Raw genomic sequence first — 19,846 nt, 5'->3', positions numbered from 1 at the left:
CAAAACAGCATTTCTTCAAGTTAATTCTCACAAATCAAAGAGGGAGTATACAGTGGTATGTTCTAAAGCAAAGGATTCAACTTTTAATACAGACATTTACAGCACAGCCAAAATGTGTCAGATTGGCACATTAGTACTTAATCTTTTCCATTTGCATTCCACCAACTTGCTCTCATTTGCTGAACTGAGATAAGAGAGCAACAGAAAAATGAATAAATGTTATAACTTGCCAATTTTCTTTTTTTTGAGTTTCCCATGTGACTGTTCATAATAGTACTTTTCTCCAGTTCCACTGCCGAAAACTAAGCCCCTTATCTTATCTTTCTAGCTGGAAACTCAAAATATTTAATGTCTCTGCACATGTTTTTTTTTTTTAAAAGGGTACTTTTTTGGTTGCCTATTGTTCAAATGTTCAGATCTTGAAAAATGTGTTTTTTATTAACAAATATTTTTAAAAAGCAGTCCAGCCTGCATAGGAAAGAAATCTATAAACCTTCAATTTTTATTTCCTGACTTGCTTCAAGGGATTGCTGTCTTATAACAGAAATAGACTGATTTCAGTTCTTACTGCCTTACAGCAAGAAATGAACAAACAACAAAATCAATACAACACTAATCCCACTCTGGGTGCACTTTTCTTGTTTGGATGGTTCGATAGAGATCTTTGAGGGAAGTTGCTTGACTTTCACTCAGTGACCAGCGGCAATAAGCAGCTGTTGTTACTTTTTCAACGTATCTAACTTGAAACATAATGTTACTCTACATCTGTACATCAACTGAATACTTTCAAAATAGAAACAAAGTTGGGTAGAAGTGTATTTGAGCAGCTCATTAAAAGCTGTGGAGGGTGAAGGCCATTATGACTAATTAACCAGATCAGGGACTCGTCAACAAATGTCGAGAACGATATCCCATCTCTCCTACTAAAGAAGCATCAATTACACCCCCTCTGCTAATTGCCACACTCTGTGGTAACTGTGTCTGTAGATTGAATACTGTGGGTCAGACAATCCATCATTATATTCTCAATGGCCTTGATTACCCCACATAACTAGGCTTGGATCCAAAGCTTTGAAGAGTAAAATGATACACCATTATCTAGGTCTGAAATCAAGAGGTCTAACTGAAGCCATCTTATCAAAGGTCTACTGTAACATGTAATTATATCAGCCCCCGTAAATGACATGCAAGATTCTATTTTTTTTGTTCTAGAACCATTTGTCTTATTCCACACACATTTGTTAATTATTCCAAATCATCAAACACATACAACTGCTAATAGACCCAATTATTCTTAGTGTAACACGTTAAATTCACATAGGATATTGCCTCATAATGTAACGCATTTCAGAACTCACCCAACAAACACAAAAAATAAATCACTCAAATATTACTCATAAGTAACACACCAAATATTTATTGTGAATAATCTGTTTACGATTGAATATTCCACTATTGTTCCATGTTCACATGCATAAAAATAATAAATATCCAGAATACTACATATACTGGGCAAGTGCAATGCCTGAATTACGAAGTGCAATGGAATATTAGTCTGCGTGTAAACATACCGATTGCGACTTGGAATTCCAAGCCAACAGGCAAGCCCTGTATAAAACAAAAATCGCCAAAACCAACACAAAATGCACATTTCACTAAAAGTGCTGCTTTCAAGATAAAACATATAAGCTTTGCTTGGCCGTAAATCAATGCATATGCAGAAGCAGCCGACATCTTACATTACTTTGCTTCCCCATAGTGTGAGGGAGGATTGAGCCTGCATGTTTGGCTTTATAATCTTCCATCTCATTAGGGACCAACTGTATACTACAGTGAACCCATGCACCTGCTGCTCCTTGGCTACCAAAAAAGAAGGAGACACAAAGAAACTGCAATCCTTTTAGACTAGTAATTAGTTACAACCAGACACCAAAGTCCACATATTAGCTGAAATCTGACATTGTCACAAAACACAATTTCTAGTTCAGACAACCATTTTATTATTCTGACAAAGACCTTGTAAAACTACAGTGCTATAGGAACAGACTTCCATCTCAAGGACCTATTTATTGTAATCGTTCCACAAGGCAAAGGTTGTTAATCATACAACAATAAGGGTACCGGAGTAATTTGGACACAAGACACTATCCCAAACAATATTTTACAAAAGAGACAGATAAATGGTGCTTCAAGTGAGATAACTCAAAACTTTATTGTCTCAATGTCACGGTCAGCATTATATTTAGCATGCAGGATCTATATAAATATGAAGTCACTATCTCAAATGGTTTCTGAGATATAAGGCTCTGAGGCTTTGGTGGCTGCGGTTTTATTAAAGAACTAGCTTGAAAGGGTTCATTTTTCTTGTATGACACCCTCGATCAAACACCACAGAGCACAGTCTTGAGTATGAAGCTAATCTCTCCAAGCACTGGGGCAAAACCCCACATGACCCCAATCTAGTGACCCTCTTGGGTCTAAAGGAAGGTTGTTAGATTTTGACCAAGGAGTTTCCAAGACACCGAAAACATCAAGTGTTATAATGGCTAAAAAAGCTAAAATGGTAGCATCTGCTAGATGCTCTACCATTCCAAATTCAAACACGTGAATTTCAGTTCTGAAGTTTGCAAATCAAAACACTTATTTCACAGCTGTCTTTAAATCAGTCATTTTAGAGAACATGTTGTTATAATTGCAGATGAAAGCTAATGTTATCAAATCCATGGTTTTAAAATATATATTAAATATAAGTAAGGCGTAATAATGGGCAGCAGTGTGGAGTAGTGGTTAGGGCTCTGGACTCTTGACCGGAGGGTTGTGGGTTCAATCCCAGGTGAAGGACACTGCTGCTGTACCCTTGAACAAGGTACTTTACCTAGATTGCTCCAGTAAAAACCCAACTGTATAAATGGGTAATTGTATGTAAAAATAATATCTTGTAATAATTGTAAGTCACCCTGATAAGGGCGTCTGCTAAGAAATAAATAATAATAACAACAATAATAATAATAATAATTAAATATTGTCTATTTTCATTAACATAACATATCACAAGCTCCTTGTTTTGTTTATTTTTATTGTACTATAAAATAGACAAGACTTTAAATGTTTAAATAAAATGTTGTTTAATATTGTTAAAGCAAATAGCTAATTACACATTTAATAACTTAAAAAAAAAAAAAAATACAAAGCAGACAGTCAGACAGACATGTTTTGCACAGCACCTTCATCCATATCGACCAATAGCAGTGCTTAATGACACATTGACTGTCCTGGATATGCTGAAGGAACTTGCAGTATTGCCTCATATATCACATGGTCTTTTTTTATGTACCTGTAGAGGTTTGTAATGAATCATTATGAATTATTGTATCCGATAACCACCATGTGCACGTTCTCTGTGATACATCTTTAATGTCTGACAGCAGCTCCAGTCCCCAGCCTGTCCTTAAAGCAGAAGCTTCAGTGACAGGCATTGTTCTAGGCTAGTGCACCAACTGCTGAACCCGTGCATGTGTCAGAGCCAGTGGGATTGGTGGGACCCCCAAGCGACATCCAGTTAAAGTCATTTAAATTACCCCGCAGGTCAGATACAGTGAGCCTCTTGTCTTTCCTACAGAATGATCAAGCTTGTTGGCCACATCGTGCTGAAGCCTAGTCAGAGCTCTGCGTGACAGTTTTTAAATGAATTGTAAGTGTCACTCATCCTAGCTCCAAGCACTTAGGCCGGAGATACACAAGCAATTTAAGCTATTTTTCTAGGCCACTGAAATTCAGTTGACAATCTTTCTAATGTGCCTGTTTGTGTTCAGACAATGACATTGAAATTTCTAAATTGCCTAATTTCACTCTCAATTTTGCTAAATAGAAAATATCTATTTCAGGATAGAAAATGTTTATGGGATATTAGATGTGTGTAAGATAAAAGCCACAATAATAAAAAAAACACAACCAATATAAGTGTTAAGGAATTAGCAAATATTTTCAGGAAATCACCAGCGGAGGTAAAAAAACAAAGTGAAGAACCTCTGAACTCAGTTTGTACGGCACAGCCACTCTGGTTCAAACTCGAATTTTCAAAATTATTCCAATTACTATAGTAGCTGCTGAAACACGTTTACTGCACACAGACGCCCTCTTAAAATTGCTTAAAATAATTGCTAAATGTGCCACACAATTGACAACAGCAATTCAGTTGAATTGACAATAAAATTGCTTGTGTATCTCGACCTACAATATATTCATTGAATTTGTAGTAGACTGGACTCTAAATTCTAAAATAAATTCCACCACCTGCATTTTTTGACCAAGACCACTTTAAATGGATGCCCACCAGAGACAATCAAATTCAGAAAACATACCATCATTTCTATGCAGTTTCAATGTTGTATGGGTTGTAATTAAAATATTTAAATACAGCAGGCTCAGAGCCTTGAGCACTGGTCGTAATCTGTCCCATCCTAAAAATGCTACACCTGGTTTTATAATTTATGTATTTAAAAAACAGTTAATACTTTGAATAAAAGCATATTATTGAACTGTAATGTAATAAATGCATGAATAAAATAGTATTTTTGAAAAAGCAGATTCTACCAGTTCTCATCACAAACGAGTTCAAATGGATAAGCTAGTCAGCAATGCTCAAGGAAAGCACTCAAGCTTCGTGAAGCTCCAAATAGGATACCAGGGCGATTACTTGATTAATTAATGTTTAACTGAGGCTTGCAAAATAATGGCCATAGTGATCAATAAACGAATAATGAATTAATAAATGCATCTCCACATTCTAGAGGGTTTATTAAATTGCATGAAAAGAAGGGGGGTGTCTAAAAACAGGCAAATGCAATTGCACAGATTTGAAAGGCAAATGCAATTGATGTACTGTACTACTAAACATCAATACTGCTTACCAAACAAATAATACCCCCAACAAAGTCCTAATCAGAATACATACAGCAGAAGGAATTCTCCAAGGTGTTTTTCACTTTTAGTACAATTAATCTGGTCTCTTTAAATAAGACAATATGATGTGCAGATTAAAAATAGCATATTGTTTTAACAAAGATTTATCAGAACCTTACAGTACAAACTGTTATCTTATCATTGCATTGCATCTTAAAATCAGACCAGTTTCTCTAGCCGCTCATTAGTTCAACATCTGTCACAGGTTTCATTTCAGATTTGTTTGCTACAAGACAAGTGAGCTGCTTATTCTTTTTTATAGATAATCACTATTCAGTACAGTAGCTAAAGCCTAAGAGATAAACATATTAAGTAGCCTCTTCAGCGTATTGTGTCCTAAATATGCAGCACCTGCTGCTTAATCAAACTTGTAATCTCACACATGCTGAAGTCATTGTCAAATGCAAACAAGAAATTACATGCTGCTTCTTGATCTAGGTGACAGTTCGGTAGAATATATGCTTCAAATAGCCATTCAAATGATCCAAATAAAATTTAAAATCCAAATAAAAAATTGGTTCAGTGATTCGTTGGTTGATCCATTTCAAATTAAAAACTTAAGACCTGTAAATTACAACACATTTTGTTAAAATCTTAAAAATTGACAAAACCACACAGCAGGGCTTTATTGGTTGTACTGACACATCTCCCTAATCATGCCCATAGCATCACGCCTCACCTTCCAGAACACGTGCATAACCGCTTGGGTTTTTTTTAGCCTTAAAAATGTTGAAACTATGCAAGAAAAAGGTTTTAAAAAAAATAAAATAATCCAATATTAGTTTAATAATAAATCGTCACGCTGCATATTCACTTTTTTTTTTTTTTTTTTTAGATCCAACATTGACTGACTTCATAGTTTTGCTATTTTAAAAAAACAGAACACAAATAAATGTTTTCTTGTGGAAAACTTGCACGAGTCCCATTTGATTTTGTGTGCATCAGGAAGGATGCACTGAAGGAAATGCATGATAAACCAAGAGGAAATGTGGATAAAGCATGTTTACCAATAAACTACAAAAAATCTTAAAATATTCCTATCACCTCCATTCAAAAGGATAGTTACTGTACAAAGGTTGGGGCTGTGCAATTTAAAAAATAATTCTCATCAGCACACACACTTTCCTCAGATGTTTTCAGTTAATGCACCTCAACAGTTGCTGCTGACTGCAGCCTCATAAAATTTAAAATGATATTACTCCAAGAACACAGGAAACCATCACACCCAGAGGATACCAGTTCAGACCATAAATCACAACCAAGACAAGATTATCCCAACTTTGACAACTAACTTCATGACCAACACACTTAAGAGGTCTGCAAACTGTCTCCATTAAAAGAAATATCCATCAACAGATTCTTCCCGTAGAGACAGCAAAGGGAATTACAAATACATCTGTTGGGCAACATTGTATGAAGAACATAAACACTGAGCAGCTGCATGAACACCTAAAGGAAAAACAAAACTCAGCTGACTGAATTACATAAAGGCAAAGACAGCGTGTTGTGTCACCTGCACTTAGACATCACATCGACAGAGCAAAGATCAATGGGAGTGTGTCACTGAAGAAGTAGCACGGCCAAGAACGAAACTTCCAAGCAGAAACAGTTTAGAGTAGGATAATGGTTCTAGAATTAAAATGGTCTGTTGTAGTTCATACCACGCATACTGAATATTAGAAACATGCACAGCTACTCAAGATGTTTTAATAACTTGTGTTGAAATTTATGTTTCTGTAGCCACTATCATTAAGACAGGGGTTGAGCATATAGTTCAGTTCTACTGGGGTTTGGGGTATGGGTTATTACATTTCTACACCAAACTAAAACACATGCTTCTTGGACTGCCAGCATATTGTCTTCTTCTCTAGGCAGGAATGTGAGAGAATGATGAAGCAGACCTCTACTATTGTGATTAGCATAAGGATTAGGGGAAGATGTTATGCTTTTAGGGACACATTTAAAAATAATAATTTTGGTCATAGATAATGTTAATATTTTCTTAATCTATTAGAATTATGCTTTTAGGTCCTCGTTCAAAAAGTGGAGACCCGTATGCGCTGATCGTGTCCGTCTGTCTGTCTGTCTGTCTGTCACACTACATGGTGCATTAAATTTTGTATCAATCTTCACAAAACTTTTGTCATACACTCCTAGCCTCCTATATTCATCTTGGGTTGCATTTGGCTACAATCCGATAAGCCCTTGGTTTTACACTAGTATTTTTAAACAGGTACTGATTTTTAAACAGGTACTAAGTATTTTAATCAGGTACTGATTATGAGGACCCTCTATGCGTGTGTACTGGTTTTAAATGTATACAATATATGGTTTTAAATCTATATACAAATAGGAATACAAAGGACAACTAAAGGAAATACATGTAATGCAATAAAGCTCAATGCTACTGATGCTACCAGAATACCACTGACAGACAAAACCGGATTTTAAAAAGCCAAAAGGCTGTTACATTCTTTGTTGATTTTAACAATATTTTTCTTTATTTTGTTATGGGGCAAACTTTAGTTCTTAATGATCAATGTGACGTATAGTGCTATACAAACCATTTGGTTTGAACTCTCCACAGAAAGCATGTGATCAGATGAACACCCAGGTAAGTATCAATGGTGTTGACTACACTAATCTGCCATTCCAATTGAAATAAAACGTGTGCTTTGTCACAGTTGCTTGATTGTCATTCTCCACAAAGGCTAATTGGCAGGCAAATTCTCAATCAACACCAAATCATCTGGGCCAATAAAAAAAATTGTGCATGCAATTTAATTGCAGAATCAGCGAAAACCAACACCCAAATACTCAATACATTACACATCACAGCTTGCTCATACAGTACTAGAGTAAAATCACACAAACAAGTTACTCATACCAAGTGGATTGTAAATGTTGCATATTTCCTCTGTTGTGACGAGGATGAAAGTCGTCCAGTAGCGTAAAATATTTTTTATGTAATATTTTAACTATACAGTGTTACACTTTCTTGGCTATCCTTCTTACAGAACTCGTGAAATATTAAAGCTTATATAAAAAGAAAAAATAATGCAGATGTCCAGGGAGAAGGGAAACTTGAAGTGGCGAGGACACAAATTCATGGATCTTTCAGGATCTATCGTGGGAGCTTACAGAAAAAAGGAGAAAGTTTGATGAAGCTCAGAGGCTTTGCAGAGGAAGGAACTTTAAATATGCTACTCTGTACCCAGCAATATTAAAGATCACAACCGAAAGAATATGTAAAAGAGCGGAGCAATGCGACACTACCAAGGTGTAATTGGTGGTGGGGCAGCAGTGTGGAGTAATGGTTAGGGCTCTGGACTCTTGACCGGAGGGTCGTGGGTTCAATCCCAGGTGGGGGACACTGCTGCTGTACCCTTGAGCAAGGTACTTTACCTAGATTGCTCCAGTTAAAAAACCCAACTGTATAAATGGGTAATTGTATGTAAAAATGATGTGATATCTGTATAATGTGAAATAATGTATAATGTGATATCTTGTAACAATTGTAAGTCGCCCTGGATAAGGGCGTCTGCTAAGAAATAAATAAAAATAATAATAATAATAATAATAATAATAATAATAATAATAATTACCCCTCGCATGCAATTGTTGTGCACAAGCTTTTACTTAACTGCAATGATATTAAAATAATCACTTCGGGGGGGGGGGGGGGGGGGGGGCTGGGGTGAGAGGAATGGAGCGAAAATGTATGTGGGATATACAATCTTCGATATTTATTCGAACGATTATATCCCGAGCATCCAAAGAAACTTATCACTATTATAACACATTTATTTTAAAAAAAAAAGTAAGGTATTCTACTAGTACTAAAATAAACCAAAAATATTTTGTCAATGTCCATTTATAAATGGACATTGACAAAATATTTTTGGTTTCTTTTTAATCACTCGATCATTCATCCTTGACCATGACACGCTTGAGTGACTATGACTGATGCATATGCACTTAATCACCCAATTAGTAAGACAATTGATTGGACACTGGGTATGGAGTGATTTCAGCTGTTGAATTGCAAGCTTGAATAAAAGCAATAAAGAAAATCACAGAAAAAAAAACAAAACAACATGCCACGTCTGTCAAGAGAGCAGCGCTTTTGTGCAATCGGCATGTTGGAGACTGGACTAGGGCAGCGTACTGTGGCTCGTCGTCTTGGGTGCTCACAGCCAGCAATTTCAAACCTGGCAAGATGGTATAACCAGACACACACTGTCAATGATAGGGCACGATCTGGAAGACCAAGAGTCACAACACCTGCCCAAGATCGACAGATCATTTTGCAGCATCTTCGTGATGTCAATTGTTAATCAGCACAATGAAAAGTCACTGCACCTGCTCTAAAACAGAGTTTGTCATTTTTCGATCACATTTAGTGAATTTTATCCAAATACAATTGATACGTTTCTTTTGATGCTCAAATATAAGTGATACATTTATTTTGATGCTCAAATATAAGTGACAAGTTTCTTTTGATGCTCAGTATATTTTGTGTGCCAATTAATCGATTGCAATTTTGAGGCTTAACTGACAGCCCTAAAATAAATATTTTGAAAGTTCAGTAAATACTCAATATCTTTTTGGAAACTAGTTCTGCTGGTGGATGTGTCTTGTAATTGCAAGTTAAATTTGTATACTAGTAGAATACAAAAAAAAAGAAAAATGACTGAAAGGAAGGCAAACTGTTTAGGTTATTTATTTCTTTTCTTATCATTATTTGAATGTTTGTCTATCAGCACAGCTCCAAGGCTTTGGAGGGGAACTAGAAGAAAAAAAGGAGACCTTTTAAGTTACATTAAGTTCAAGTCAAAATGTTGAAAGGCTATTTCTGCTATCTGCCAATAAAAAAAAAAAGCATGTAGTTGCACGACAATGCCTACCTCATTACCATTAAAGATTGTACAGTATTTATCGAGAATGTGCATGACATCAAGGGAACCTGCTGAAAATACATTTTACTCTCTGTGTTAAAAACAGAGGGCAGGTTACTCGCAGACTCAAAACCTTATCTGGAGCACTGCATAGGAGTCTAAAAAACATGGAGCATCAATATTTTTTGCAAAGCCATTAACTGTGGCAATTGTTAAGGAAATAAGGAACAACAAAGGAAGAGTGCTGATGTTATTGGCAACAGTAAGCAACCATCATTTAATTCTTGCAAACTTATATGCGCCGAAAGTGGTGGACCCAGGATTCTTTGCTAATGTAGGGAAACTTATTTTGGAGTTGGGAGACCTGCCTGTTATAGGGGGGGATGTAGAGCTCTAGATGAGCTCTGGCAGAACTAAGCAGAGAGCTCAGTCTGATAGATATATGAGGATTAATACACCCCACAGAAAAGGATTATACATTCTATTGCTCAGTGCACAAAGTGTCACCTAGAATTGACTATTTTTTGGACTATCTCCAAAACTCTTGTTATGGGTGTCAGTAAATGTAATATAGGAGTTATTGCAATATCTGACCAAGTGAATGTCGATCTTATAATGGATGTGGTGAGGAAGCCAGGAAAAAAAAAAAAAAAAACAGAAATGGCGATTAAATACCAGTATATTACAGGACTCAGCTCAACCAGCCAGACTTCAGAAGGAAATTGAATTCTTTAGTATTGACACAATACAGCTCAGTGATATGGGAAGCTTTTAAAGCATATATAAAAAGGGGTGAATTGATTAAAAGGACATCCACAAATAAAGATTTACAAAAGGTACGCAAACTTGAAAGAGAAATTAAGGAGTTAGTACACACAACATACAGAAGTAATCCTTCTGCAGAAAAACATCATTCAATTTTACAAAAGCTAAATTTTAGATCACTTCAAATTTATAATAAAAAAGCAGAATAACCACGATACAGATTAAAACAAACCCATTGTGAATTATGGAAAAAGCAAGCAAACTACTAGCACGCCAAATTAACATAGAAATGAACTCCAGTATTCCAGCAATTAGAGAGGAGATTGGACAGCTACATACAGACACCAAGTCTATTAATAACACCTTAAGAATACTGCCATAAATTATATCAATCAGAATCAAAAGCAGGAACTCTAGATTATAATACCTTTTTTTTTACCAGATTGAATTACCAAAACTTAATGTAGAACAAAAAACAACAGGAGGGGAGATTATAGAGACAATAAAATCAATGTCAACAGGAAAGGTGCCAGGGGAAGGCGGCAAATTTTATAAGCGGCTCTGGAGACCTTGTTACTCCAGCCCTGTGTGAGATTTACAATGAAGCATGGGATACAGTGATGTTACCCACTAGCATGAATAGTGCAAAAATAACACTTCTACCAAAGCCCGGAAGAGACATTATGGAATGCAGAAGATACAGGCAGATTTCTCTACTAAATATAGATTATACAATTTATTTTTTTTATTTTATCAAGCAGCTTCTTGAAGGATCCCAGGGTGTCAGCTTCAACAACATTACTGGGGAGTTGGTTCCAGACCCACAATTCTCTGTGTAAAAAAGTTAAAAAAAAGTGCCTTCTATTTTCTGTTCTGAATGCCCCTTTATCTAATCTCCACTTGTAACCCCTGGTCCTCGTTTCTTTTTTCAGGTCGAAAAAGTCCCTTGGGTCGACATTATCAATACCTTTTATATTTCTGAACGCTTGAATCAGATCGCTGTGTAGTATTCTTTGTTCAAGACTGAATAGATTCAATTCTTTTAGCCTGTCTGCATATGACATGCCTTACTAATTCTGGTCGCTCTTCTTTGCACTCTTTCTAGAGTAGCAATATCCTTTTTGTAGCGAGGTGACCAGAACTGAACACAATATTCTAGATGAGGTCTTACTAATGCATTGTAAAGTTTTAACATTACTTTCCTTGATTTAAATTCAACACTTTTCACTATAGATCCAAGCATTTTGTTGGCCTTTTTTATAGCTTCCCCTCATTGTCTAGATGAAGACATTTCTAAGTCAACAAGAAATGTCATTTCTAAGACATTTCTAAGTCAGACATTTCTAAGTCAACAAACTCCTAGGTCTTTTTCATAGATTCTTTCTAGATTCTTCAATTTCAGTACCTCCCATATGGTATTTATAATACACATTTTTATTGCCTGCATCCAGTACCTTACACTTTTCTCTAATAAATGTAATTTGCCATGTGTCTGCCCAGTTCTGAATGCTGTCTAAATAATTTTGAATGACCTTTGCTGCTGCAAGTGTTTGCCACTCCTATTTTTGTGTCGTCTGCAAATGTAATAATTTAAATGTAGATTAGGAAGAGCAGAGGACCTACTACTGATGTCCGTGGTACTACACTGGTTACCTCGCTCCATTTTGAGGTACCTCCTCTAATCAGTACTTTCTGTTTTCTACATGTTAACCACTCCCTAATCCACGTGCATGCATTTCCTTGAATCCCTACTGCGTTCAGTAAATTACAAGGTCCAGTTAAAAAAGGGGGTCTTAAATTGCCAAACTTGAAATCTTACCATTTTGACTTCTCTAACTTAAGTAACTTATTTGAGAAAGACAGAGAATGAAAGACCAGATTGGGTAAATATTGAAGCGAACATGCAAATATCCGTTTCCCCAATTGATTGCTTGGAACAGGAACAGCCTGAGCAAATGCGTTCTAATCCTGTTATAGCTCATACTGTTTCAGGCTGGGCACAGACACATGTATTCTTCAAAGAGTCAACTGGAATGCATCAAGACTCTCCTATATGGAAAAATCCTAGAATTAAGATAGGAAGTAAAGTGTCAATTGGGGAAATTGGCAAAAAAGGGGTATACATTATATAAAAGACTTATACACAGAAAGAAATGTTGACACATTTGAATTATTACAAAATAAATACAACATTCCTAGGACTGACTTCTGGAGGTACCTGTAGCTACGTCACTGCCTAAGAGGTTTGTTAGGGAGCGGTCTGAAAATGCCCCAGGCTTCATCAGTAAAAGTTCAAAATCCAACCTGACTGGAGCCAAAATAGTGTGGGAGTGGGACCTGGGTATTAGAGGTCTACTCGGGCTTTAATTTAAAACCCAATCCAAACACGACCCGACCAAACAAATTCAAACATGACCCGAGACAGAGACCTTTGAAATATCTGCATACCCGACCCAAACATCTCCACAAACATCATAATTCCAAACATACGCTACTGAAACTAAGTACGTTCCATGTAGAGTCTATTCCCTCTCAAATCACTCTCAATGAATCATAACTCATTTACTTCCATTTCTAATAATCCAACACTGCATGATTTAAAAGAAGTCAACAACAGGCTTCTTCATAAATAGCCACACATTAAAGATGCTCTTGCAAATTCACACAATCATTTTAGACAAAAGAAGTCATGTACGACGGACGTGGCCCAGCTACAGGACGAATACATCCCTTTTCAGTGTGCAAAGCCACATGGACTTTTATTATCGCTGAACAACAATGAATGTAACCTTTCCACCTGTGGGGTTGATAGAGGGGGGACCATAAATGGGAAAATGTACAGTGCTGTATGTTTGCAAATGTTCTGTTTGATGTATAGGTGTTCAACACAAAAAAAAGAAAAAAGATCCTTAGCAAGGTTTATCACAATAAGAGGTTTTCTAGATGCATGCAGAACTCTAAAGAGTGACACATGTATGTCCACCACTTACCCCAAGTGGGGGATAATAACCGCTTGTCTTATTGTGTTGAATGCCCTGTCTTTTGTGTAAAATTATCCCTGATTAATGTCTCAAAACAGGAGCAAAAGGCAAGGACAGTTGAATGTTTTGTTTTTCACTATGTAAGATTGTATAGCAATGTAAACAATTCAAAAGGGCAAGACGTATTTGTTGGCATACTGATGATTACATCATTAGGAAACCTATATTCTCAACAGAGACTGAAGGTTACAGTGTCGTGAAAAAGTATTTGCCCAGTCTGATTTTCTGTATTTTTGCACATTTTTCACATTGTATTTGGTCAGATTTTTTTGTGGGTTGTAGTAGTATATTGAGGGAGTCAGAGAAAAAATGACACCAAAGTTTGGTGCTTCTTTCATTTGTTTGGTGTGCAAGGTAATCAAACATGCAATCTTCAGGTGTGAAAAAGTTATTGCCCCCCCCCCCCCCCCCCCTAGTTAACTCAACCCAATTAACAGGATAATTAGGGTCAGCTGTTTGAGTACTTTGGTTAACAACCAGGCCTGATTTGGGCCAGCCCTGCCCAATATAAATCTGACTAACTTTGGCCCTTACCATCAGAGTGAAGTTGTCAGCACACAGGTTCTAGAGGCACATCATGCCACGAACAAAAGAAATTCCTGAAGACCTCTGGAAAGAAAGTTGTTGATGTCTATCAGTCTAGAAAGGGTTACAAAGCCATTTCTAAGGCTCTGGGGCTCCACCAAACCACAGTCAGAGCCATATTGTCCAAATGGAGAAAGTTTGGGACAGTAGTGAATCTTCCCAGGAGTGGCCGTCCTGCCAAAATCTCTCCAAGAGCAAGGCGTAAAATCGTCCAGGAAGTCACAAAGAACCCTACAACAACATCCAGGGATCTGCAGGCCTCTCTCGCCTCGGCTAAGGTCAGTGTTCATGACTCCACCATCAGAAAGACACTGGGCAAAAATGGGATTCATGGTAGAGTAGCAAGGCAGAAACCATTGCTCACTAAGAAGAACATGAATGCTCATCTCAAGTTTGCCAAAAAGCACCTGGATGATCCTCAAGAGTTCTGGAACAATGTTCTATGGACAGATGAGTCAAAAGTGGAACTTTTTGGCCGACATGGGCCGTTATGTCTGGCGAAAACCAAACACTGCATTCCACAGTAAGAACCTCATACCAACGGTCAAGCATGGTGGTGGTAGTGTCATGGTTTGGGGATGCTTTGCTGCATCAGGACCTGGACGTCTTGCCATCATTGAAGGAACCATGAATTCTGCTCTGTATCAGAGAATTTTACAGGAGAATGTCAGGCCATCCGTCCGTGAGCTGAAGCTGAAGCACAGCTGGGTCATGCAGCAAGACAATGATCCGAAACACAAAAGCAAGTCTACATCAGAATGGTTGAAGAACAAGAAATTTAAAGTTTTGGAATGGCCTAGTCAAAGTCCAGACCTAAACCCTATTGAGATGTTGTGGCAGGACCTGAAACGAGCAGTTCATGCTCGAAAACCCACAAACGTCACTGAGTTGAAGCAGTTCTGCATGGAGGAGTGGGCCAAAATTCCTCCACGGCACTGTGAGAGACTAATCAATAACTACAGGAAGCGTTTGGTTGCAGTTATTGCTAATAAAGGTGGCGTTATTGAGTCTAAGGGGGGTGATTACTTTTTCACACGGGGGCATTGGGTGTTGCATAACTTTCTTTAATAAATAAATGAAATATGTATCAAATTTGTTCTTTGTTCACTCAGGGTCCCTTTTATCTAATATTAGGTTTTGGTTGAAGATCTGGTAACATTCACTGTCAAAAATATGCAAAAATGCTGAAAATCAGACAGGGGGCAAATACTTTTTCACTGCACTGTAGCTATTAGAATAACATGCAAATAAATCATATTGGCATTTAACAAGAAACTTTTCTTCAAGCAGACACTAGACAACTACTTTAGAGGAAAATTAGCTCTTTTTCTTTTTAGTCATTCGGTCATTTTAAAAAATGTGTTGCATTTATGTGTTCAGGTTACTTTAAATCTATTCCTAACACACTAAACCAAGCACAACACATAGCAGTTTCTGAAACAGCTTTGAACAGCAGCAGAAAATGCTTTGCAACTTGATACAAGCCGTGTGCCCACAGTTATGTGTCCATTAGTTCTCAGAATGGGTTCTCTGTGTAATTTGCCAGCAAATGAACCATTGTGGCATGTTTCTGCATAATGTAAAATTACTTTACAGGAAACGGCCTTCTGGGATGTGTCATCCAGCTGAACTTTCAAACTGGATCACACATCAACAGTAATACATGCAGGGTTTTTTGGGAAATTAAAATAAAAAAAACTAGTTACAAAACAAAACATGTTCCCCTGAAATGCTCAGCCGCTAGTGGATGTAGAAGTACTATATTGCTCATGTGCTGTTTCTTTACATGAAGCATTTCTTCAATCCACAAAGGGTGTTGCTGGGGAACAGGTTATTGGTTACATTACACTCTGGTTTACTGAGTGCTTGAGAGTTGCTTTGAAATTCTACTTCAAAAAAATTATTAAATTCCACCCCACCGCCCCAATTCTCTTTTGTGAGACACTAAATCACAAATTACTATTACATCCCAGATCATGATGAACTGAATTATGTATTCCGATATACCTTCCCTCTTTTATTGGATGCCAATTTGTATGTATTTACAGTTAAGATTTGTGATTACAACGTGTGATCACTATGCAGAACTGTGTTGGGACTTTGCCATCATAATAGCCCCACAAGCCCTTGGACTTACCGAGTGCCATCTGCTTTCCAGCTGACTTTGTATGCCTTTTGCTCCAGGAATTTTAGGTTCTGTCTATCCATGGATACTGGCTGTGCTCCAGGAAACCCAGACCTAAAAATTACAAACATTCCTTTCAAAACCGCAGTCAGACTTTAAAAAACTTCTATCAGAAGTCAATCAGACATGATACAGGGTTTCCCCTCAGTCACAGCCATTTCAACCACGAGTTCAATTTACAGACCGACACTGTCAATGAAAATAAAAACCCATTCACCCTCCACCAATTTCTACCAAGGCAATTTCTGCAATGTAATTTCGTAAATTACTGCCTCAAAGCTTTTAAATTAATTATATTTGCTAACTTGAGTCCTAAATCCAGAAGGCAAACTGAATGCAAGTACTACCAATGAAAATACTGTGCCGATAAGTGCCTGTGCCAATAAGCCTTTATTAACAAGTTTACAAGTTAACAAGCAGCAGTTACATCATCTTCTGAAAATACACAGGTCTTGATAAAGATGGATATACTTACCTTTCCCATTCAGAGAACTGCTGACATTTCCTCTGGATTTCACCAAGCTTTGGTTGTGTTGTAATTTGTGTTACACCTTTAACTTGAATTCCTTCCAAGAACACAGCTCCCTACAAAACAAACAAGTTGCTTTCCTTCAATGTAAACAGAAAAGCTATAAAATAACCACTTTTGCTTGAAACTATTTTTTTCAAAAGAAGTCATGCAATACATTTATTTTTCTTCTCCTTTGTGGACTTCTAATGTAGCCTAATACACCCAGCTAGGTAACTGCATTTAAGAAGAATGGACCTGGATCCTAACATTGTGGAACCCTGTTTTAGGTAAGCCAGTAAAGATACTGGACTCTGAAACATTAGGATGCCCAATGTTGCCACCTTGTGGACAAAGGATAGATGTGCTCCCAAAACATTCAGTATATGGGCTGAGGGGAGAAGGGTTTACAGTATTTCCAAGCTTTTTGTTCTTACCAGTTTGAGCCGTTCCTTTTTCTTTTTGCCTGGCAATGACCCTGAAGAGCTGGGTCCCGAGTCCTGACCAATCGTGTTCCCCTCATCATCCACATCATCAGCATCATCGTCTTCAAAACACCAGTCCGGCAGAGCGGGGGCAGGAGGGGCATCCTCCACGTCACCATAGCGACGGAACAGCTCTTTCAGGTAATCTCCTTTGTAAATTCCTGGTGGTCTCGCCTGAGCAAAAGCAGCCACAGCCGCTTCGATGCTAGCAATGACAAACAGAAAATCAAGCAATAAATCCTACCTTTGCATGAACTCTGACCTCCAGCTGCCATTCAAAACAAACTCAATTAATGAACAGGCATGTGGGCGTTTGTCCCTGAACTAACCTATTTTAAAAGCAAACTGTTGTGATGACCTTTTCTTAAGCTCTGATAATAAAAAATAGCCTTGCTCCAGCAAATGTCTTCTCTACCTACAATGCACACGATTTCAGTGACCTTTTCTCAATCTGCAGTCTCAGCTGCACTAGCAGTCATTACTCACCAGTTGCTCACAGGGAGACATGTAACCCCTGTTCATCAACAATGAAACAGCAGAGACAACCTCTTTCCTAGGGGGTCACTTCTTAATATTTAACAAAACATGTAGGCTGTGCTCTACGATATAAACAGCGCATTACTGTACGTGTCAATTGAAAAATTAGCATTTGCTTCTGCCAATTTTCAACCAGCGGCCAAAGCTATTTAGTTATCTTTTATTCTATTATCTCCAAAAGGCTCGCTTACACTTCAGGCCACTGAAGTAACATGAGAGGAAGTTCGAACTCAGCTCTGGGAACCTGAACCAAGAAATCTTGTTTCCAATGGGAAGTTCTGATCTAGCATTTTCATGTGAAAAACAAATCAATCAGTCTCATCGGTGAGAAAATAAAGACAGCGCGTCCCTCAAATTCCAGGATCATTTTCAAATGGGGGAATTTTGTTTAACCTAACAATAAAATGCCATCAATCTGCAAACACTCCTATACCTGTTTCAAGTTTTGTACAGCTCAATGCTGCTGTACAGTAGTCACAGTGGTTGTAACTAAGGGACTGTAGTAATAATAACAGACAGTTCTACCCAATTAAAACACATACATTTATAAAATATTTGTAAGTAAGTAATCTTCTCTTAGTCAGAATCAATTTGTAGTCTGGTGTCTGTTACAGTGATATACTTCACCAACAGTCCACAATAACAGACCGTCACATGGTTAGAAATGCACATTAGTGCTGCACCCACTCCTGCTCTTCAGAACTATCCTTCATGATTTCTAATGAAAATGATCAGGAGGCAAGAGTTTGGGCAGTCAGATACCTGTTTTTTCTCTCATATACAAATATGACATACAGGTATTGGTGCAAGACTAGTAACAAACCTATTTTTTTTTTTTTTTAAATAAATGTTACCTCCAATCCATCTTCTCAATCAGATAGGCACAGATTAGAAAGCCTGTTCGATTGAACCCGTGTGTACAGTGGACACCTGTATGTGGAAAACAATATTACAAAAGTCAAACCAAAACAAGGAGATTTCTACATTCCAGTTCATTGCAGTGGTACAGTACTTAGCTACACTAACAAATGAAACGGCAAGTTATTGACTTTCTATTTAGAATTGTGCATCCAAGAAGAAAGATGCTAAATGACGAATGTGTGAACACAGTATCTGAATAACAATAATTTAAGTGGTAGGGATGGGAATTGTAAACGTTTAAACATATAAACTCTAAAGAAGTGGTAAAACGTTTAATATGCTAGACGTATAACCGGTCACGTGACAAATGTCACCGAACGCATATTTTTTTATGCATTAATTTTAGTAATTTATCATCAGTAGTCCTCGTATATGAGACTGCTCTAGTGCCACAGTAAACGCAGATATTATTAAAAAAAAAGAAAAAAGGTGCAACAGAAAGATTGACACTGGGGCGGGTTTTATTCTCGGTCGATCTGGCGCTTCATTGGTGCACTGTGTGTGTTTATGCCTGTAGTAGGCGTGGTATGGTATCAATTCCACGGCAGGGTTAAATAACGTTAATGACAAGCGTTTTTTTCTGAGAGTGTTCTATATTTGAAATGGCATCTCTAAACAAAGGAAGCCACATTTGGAAGTATTTTGAGAAACAGACAAGAAAACCGTGGTATGTAAATAATTATGGTAAACAAAATTGCCGTACCACAAAAACACACGTTCAATGCTTCACAGTCTGAAATGAAAACATTCAGAATTATTGTGGATGGAGTTACTGATGGCAATAAAAAGCAAAAATCCATAACATTTGCTATAGATTTGGCCGAACAGGGCGTTATCCCCTATGAGGACAGTGTGTGTGAATCGTGAATGCAGCAGTTTTGAAATCGATGTAAGATTATCACTATACTGTGCCAACACATAAAACCATAAAAGCGAGGCTGGAAAAACTTAAAGAAAAT

At 37.3% G+C, this 19,846-nt stretch overlaps 1 protein-coding gene across 1 annotated transcript in view; it reads right to left on the bottom strand.

Annotated features, from left to right (window-relative positions):
* Positions 1 to 19,846, bottom strand: part of rngtt (RNA guanylyltransferase and 5'-phosphatase) — a 95,610-nt gene that overhangs the window by 62,162 nt on the left and 13,602 nt on the right. Inside the window, exons 5-8 of the mRNA XM_034019290.3 lie at positions 18,821 to 18,896; positions 17,382 to 17,634; positions 16,912 to 17,021; positions 16,389 to 16,490 (exon numbers count right to left, since the gene is read on the bottom strand). Coding sequence (XP_033875181.2) covers positions 16,389 to 16,490; positions 16,912 to 17,021; positions 17,382 to 17,634; positions 18,821 to 18,896 — 541 coding nt within the window. The remainder of the gene's footprint in view (positions 1 to 16,388; positions 16,491 to 16,911; positions 17,022 to 17,381; positions 17,635 to 18,820; positions 18,897 to 19,846) is intronic.

The sequence above is a fragment of the Acipenser ruthenus genome, chromosome 6, assembly GCF_902713425.1.
Source record: "Acipenser ruthenus chromosome 6, fAciRut3.2 maternal haplotype, whole genome shotgun sequence".
Taxonomy (NCBI): domain Eukaryota; kingdom Metazoa; phylum Chordata; class Actinopteri; order Acipenseriformes; family Acipenseridae; genus Acipenser; species Acipenser ruthenus.
This window is presented reverse-complemented; position numbering and strand designations above follow the sequence as displayed.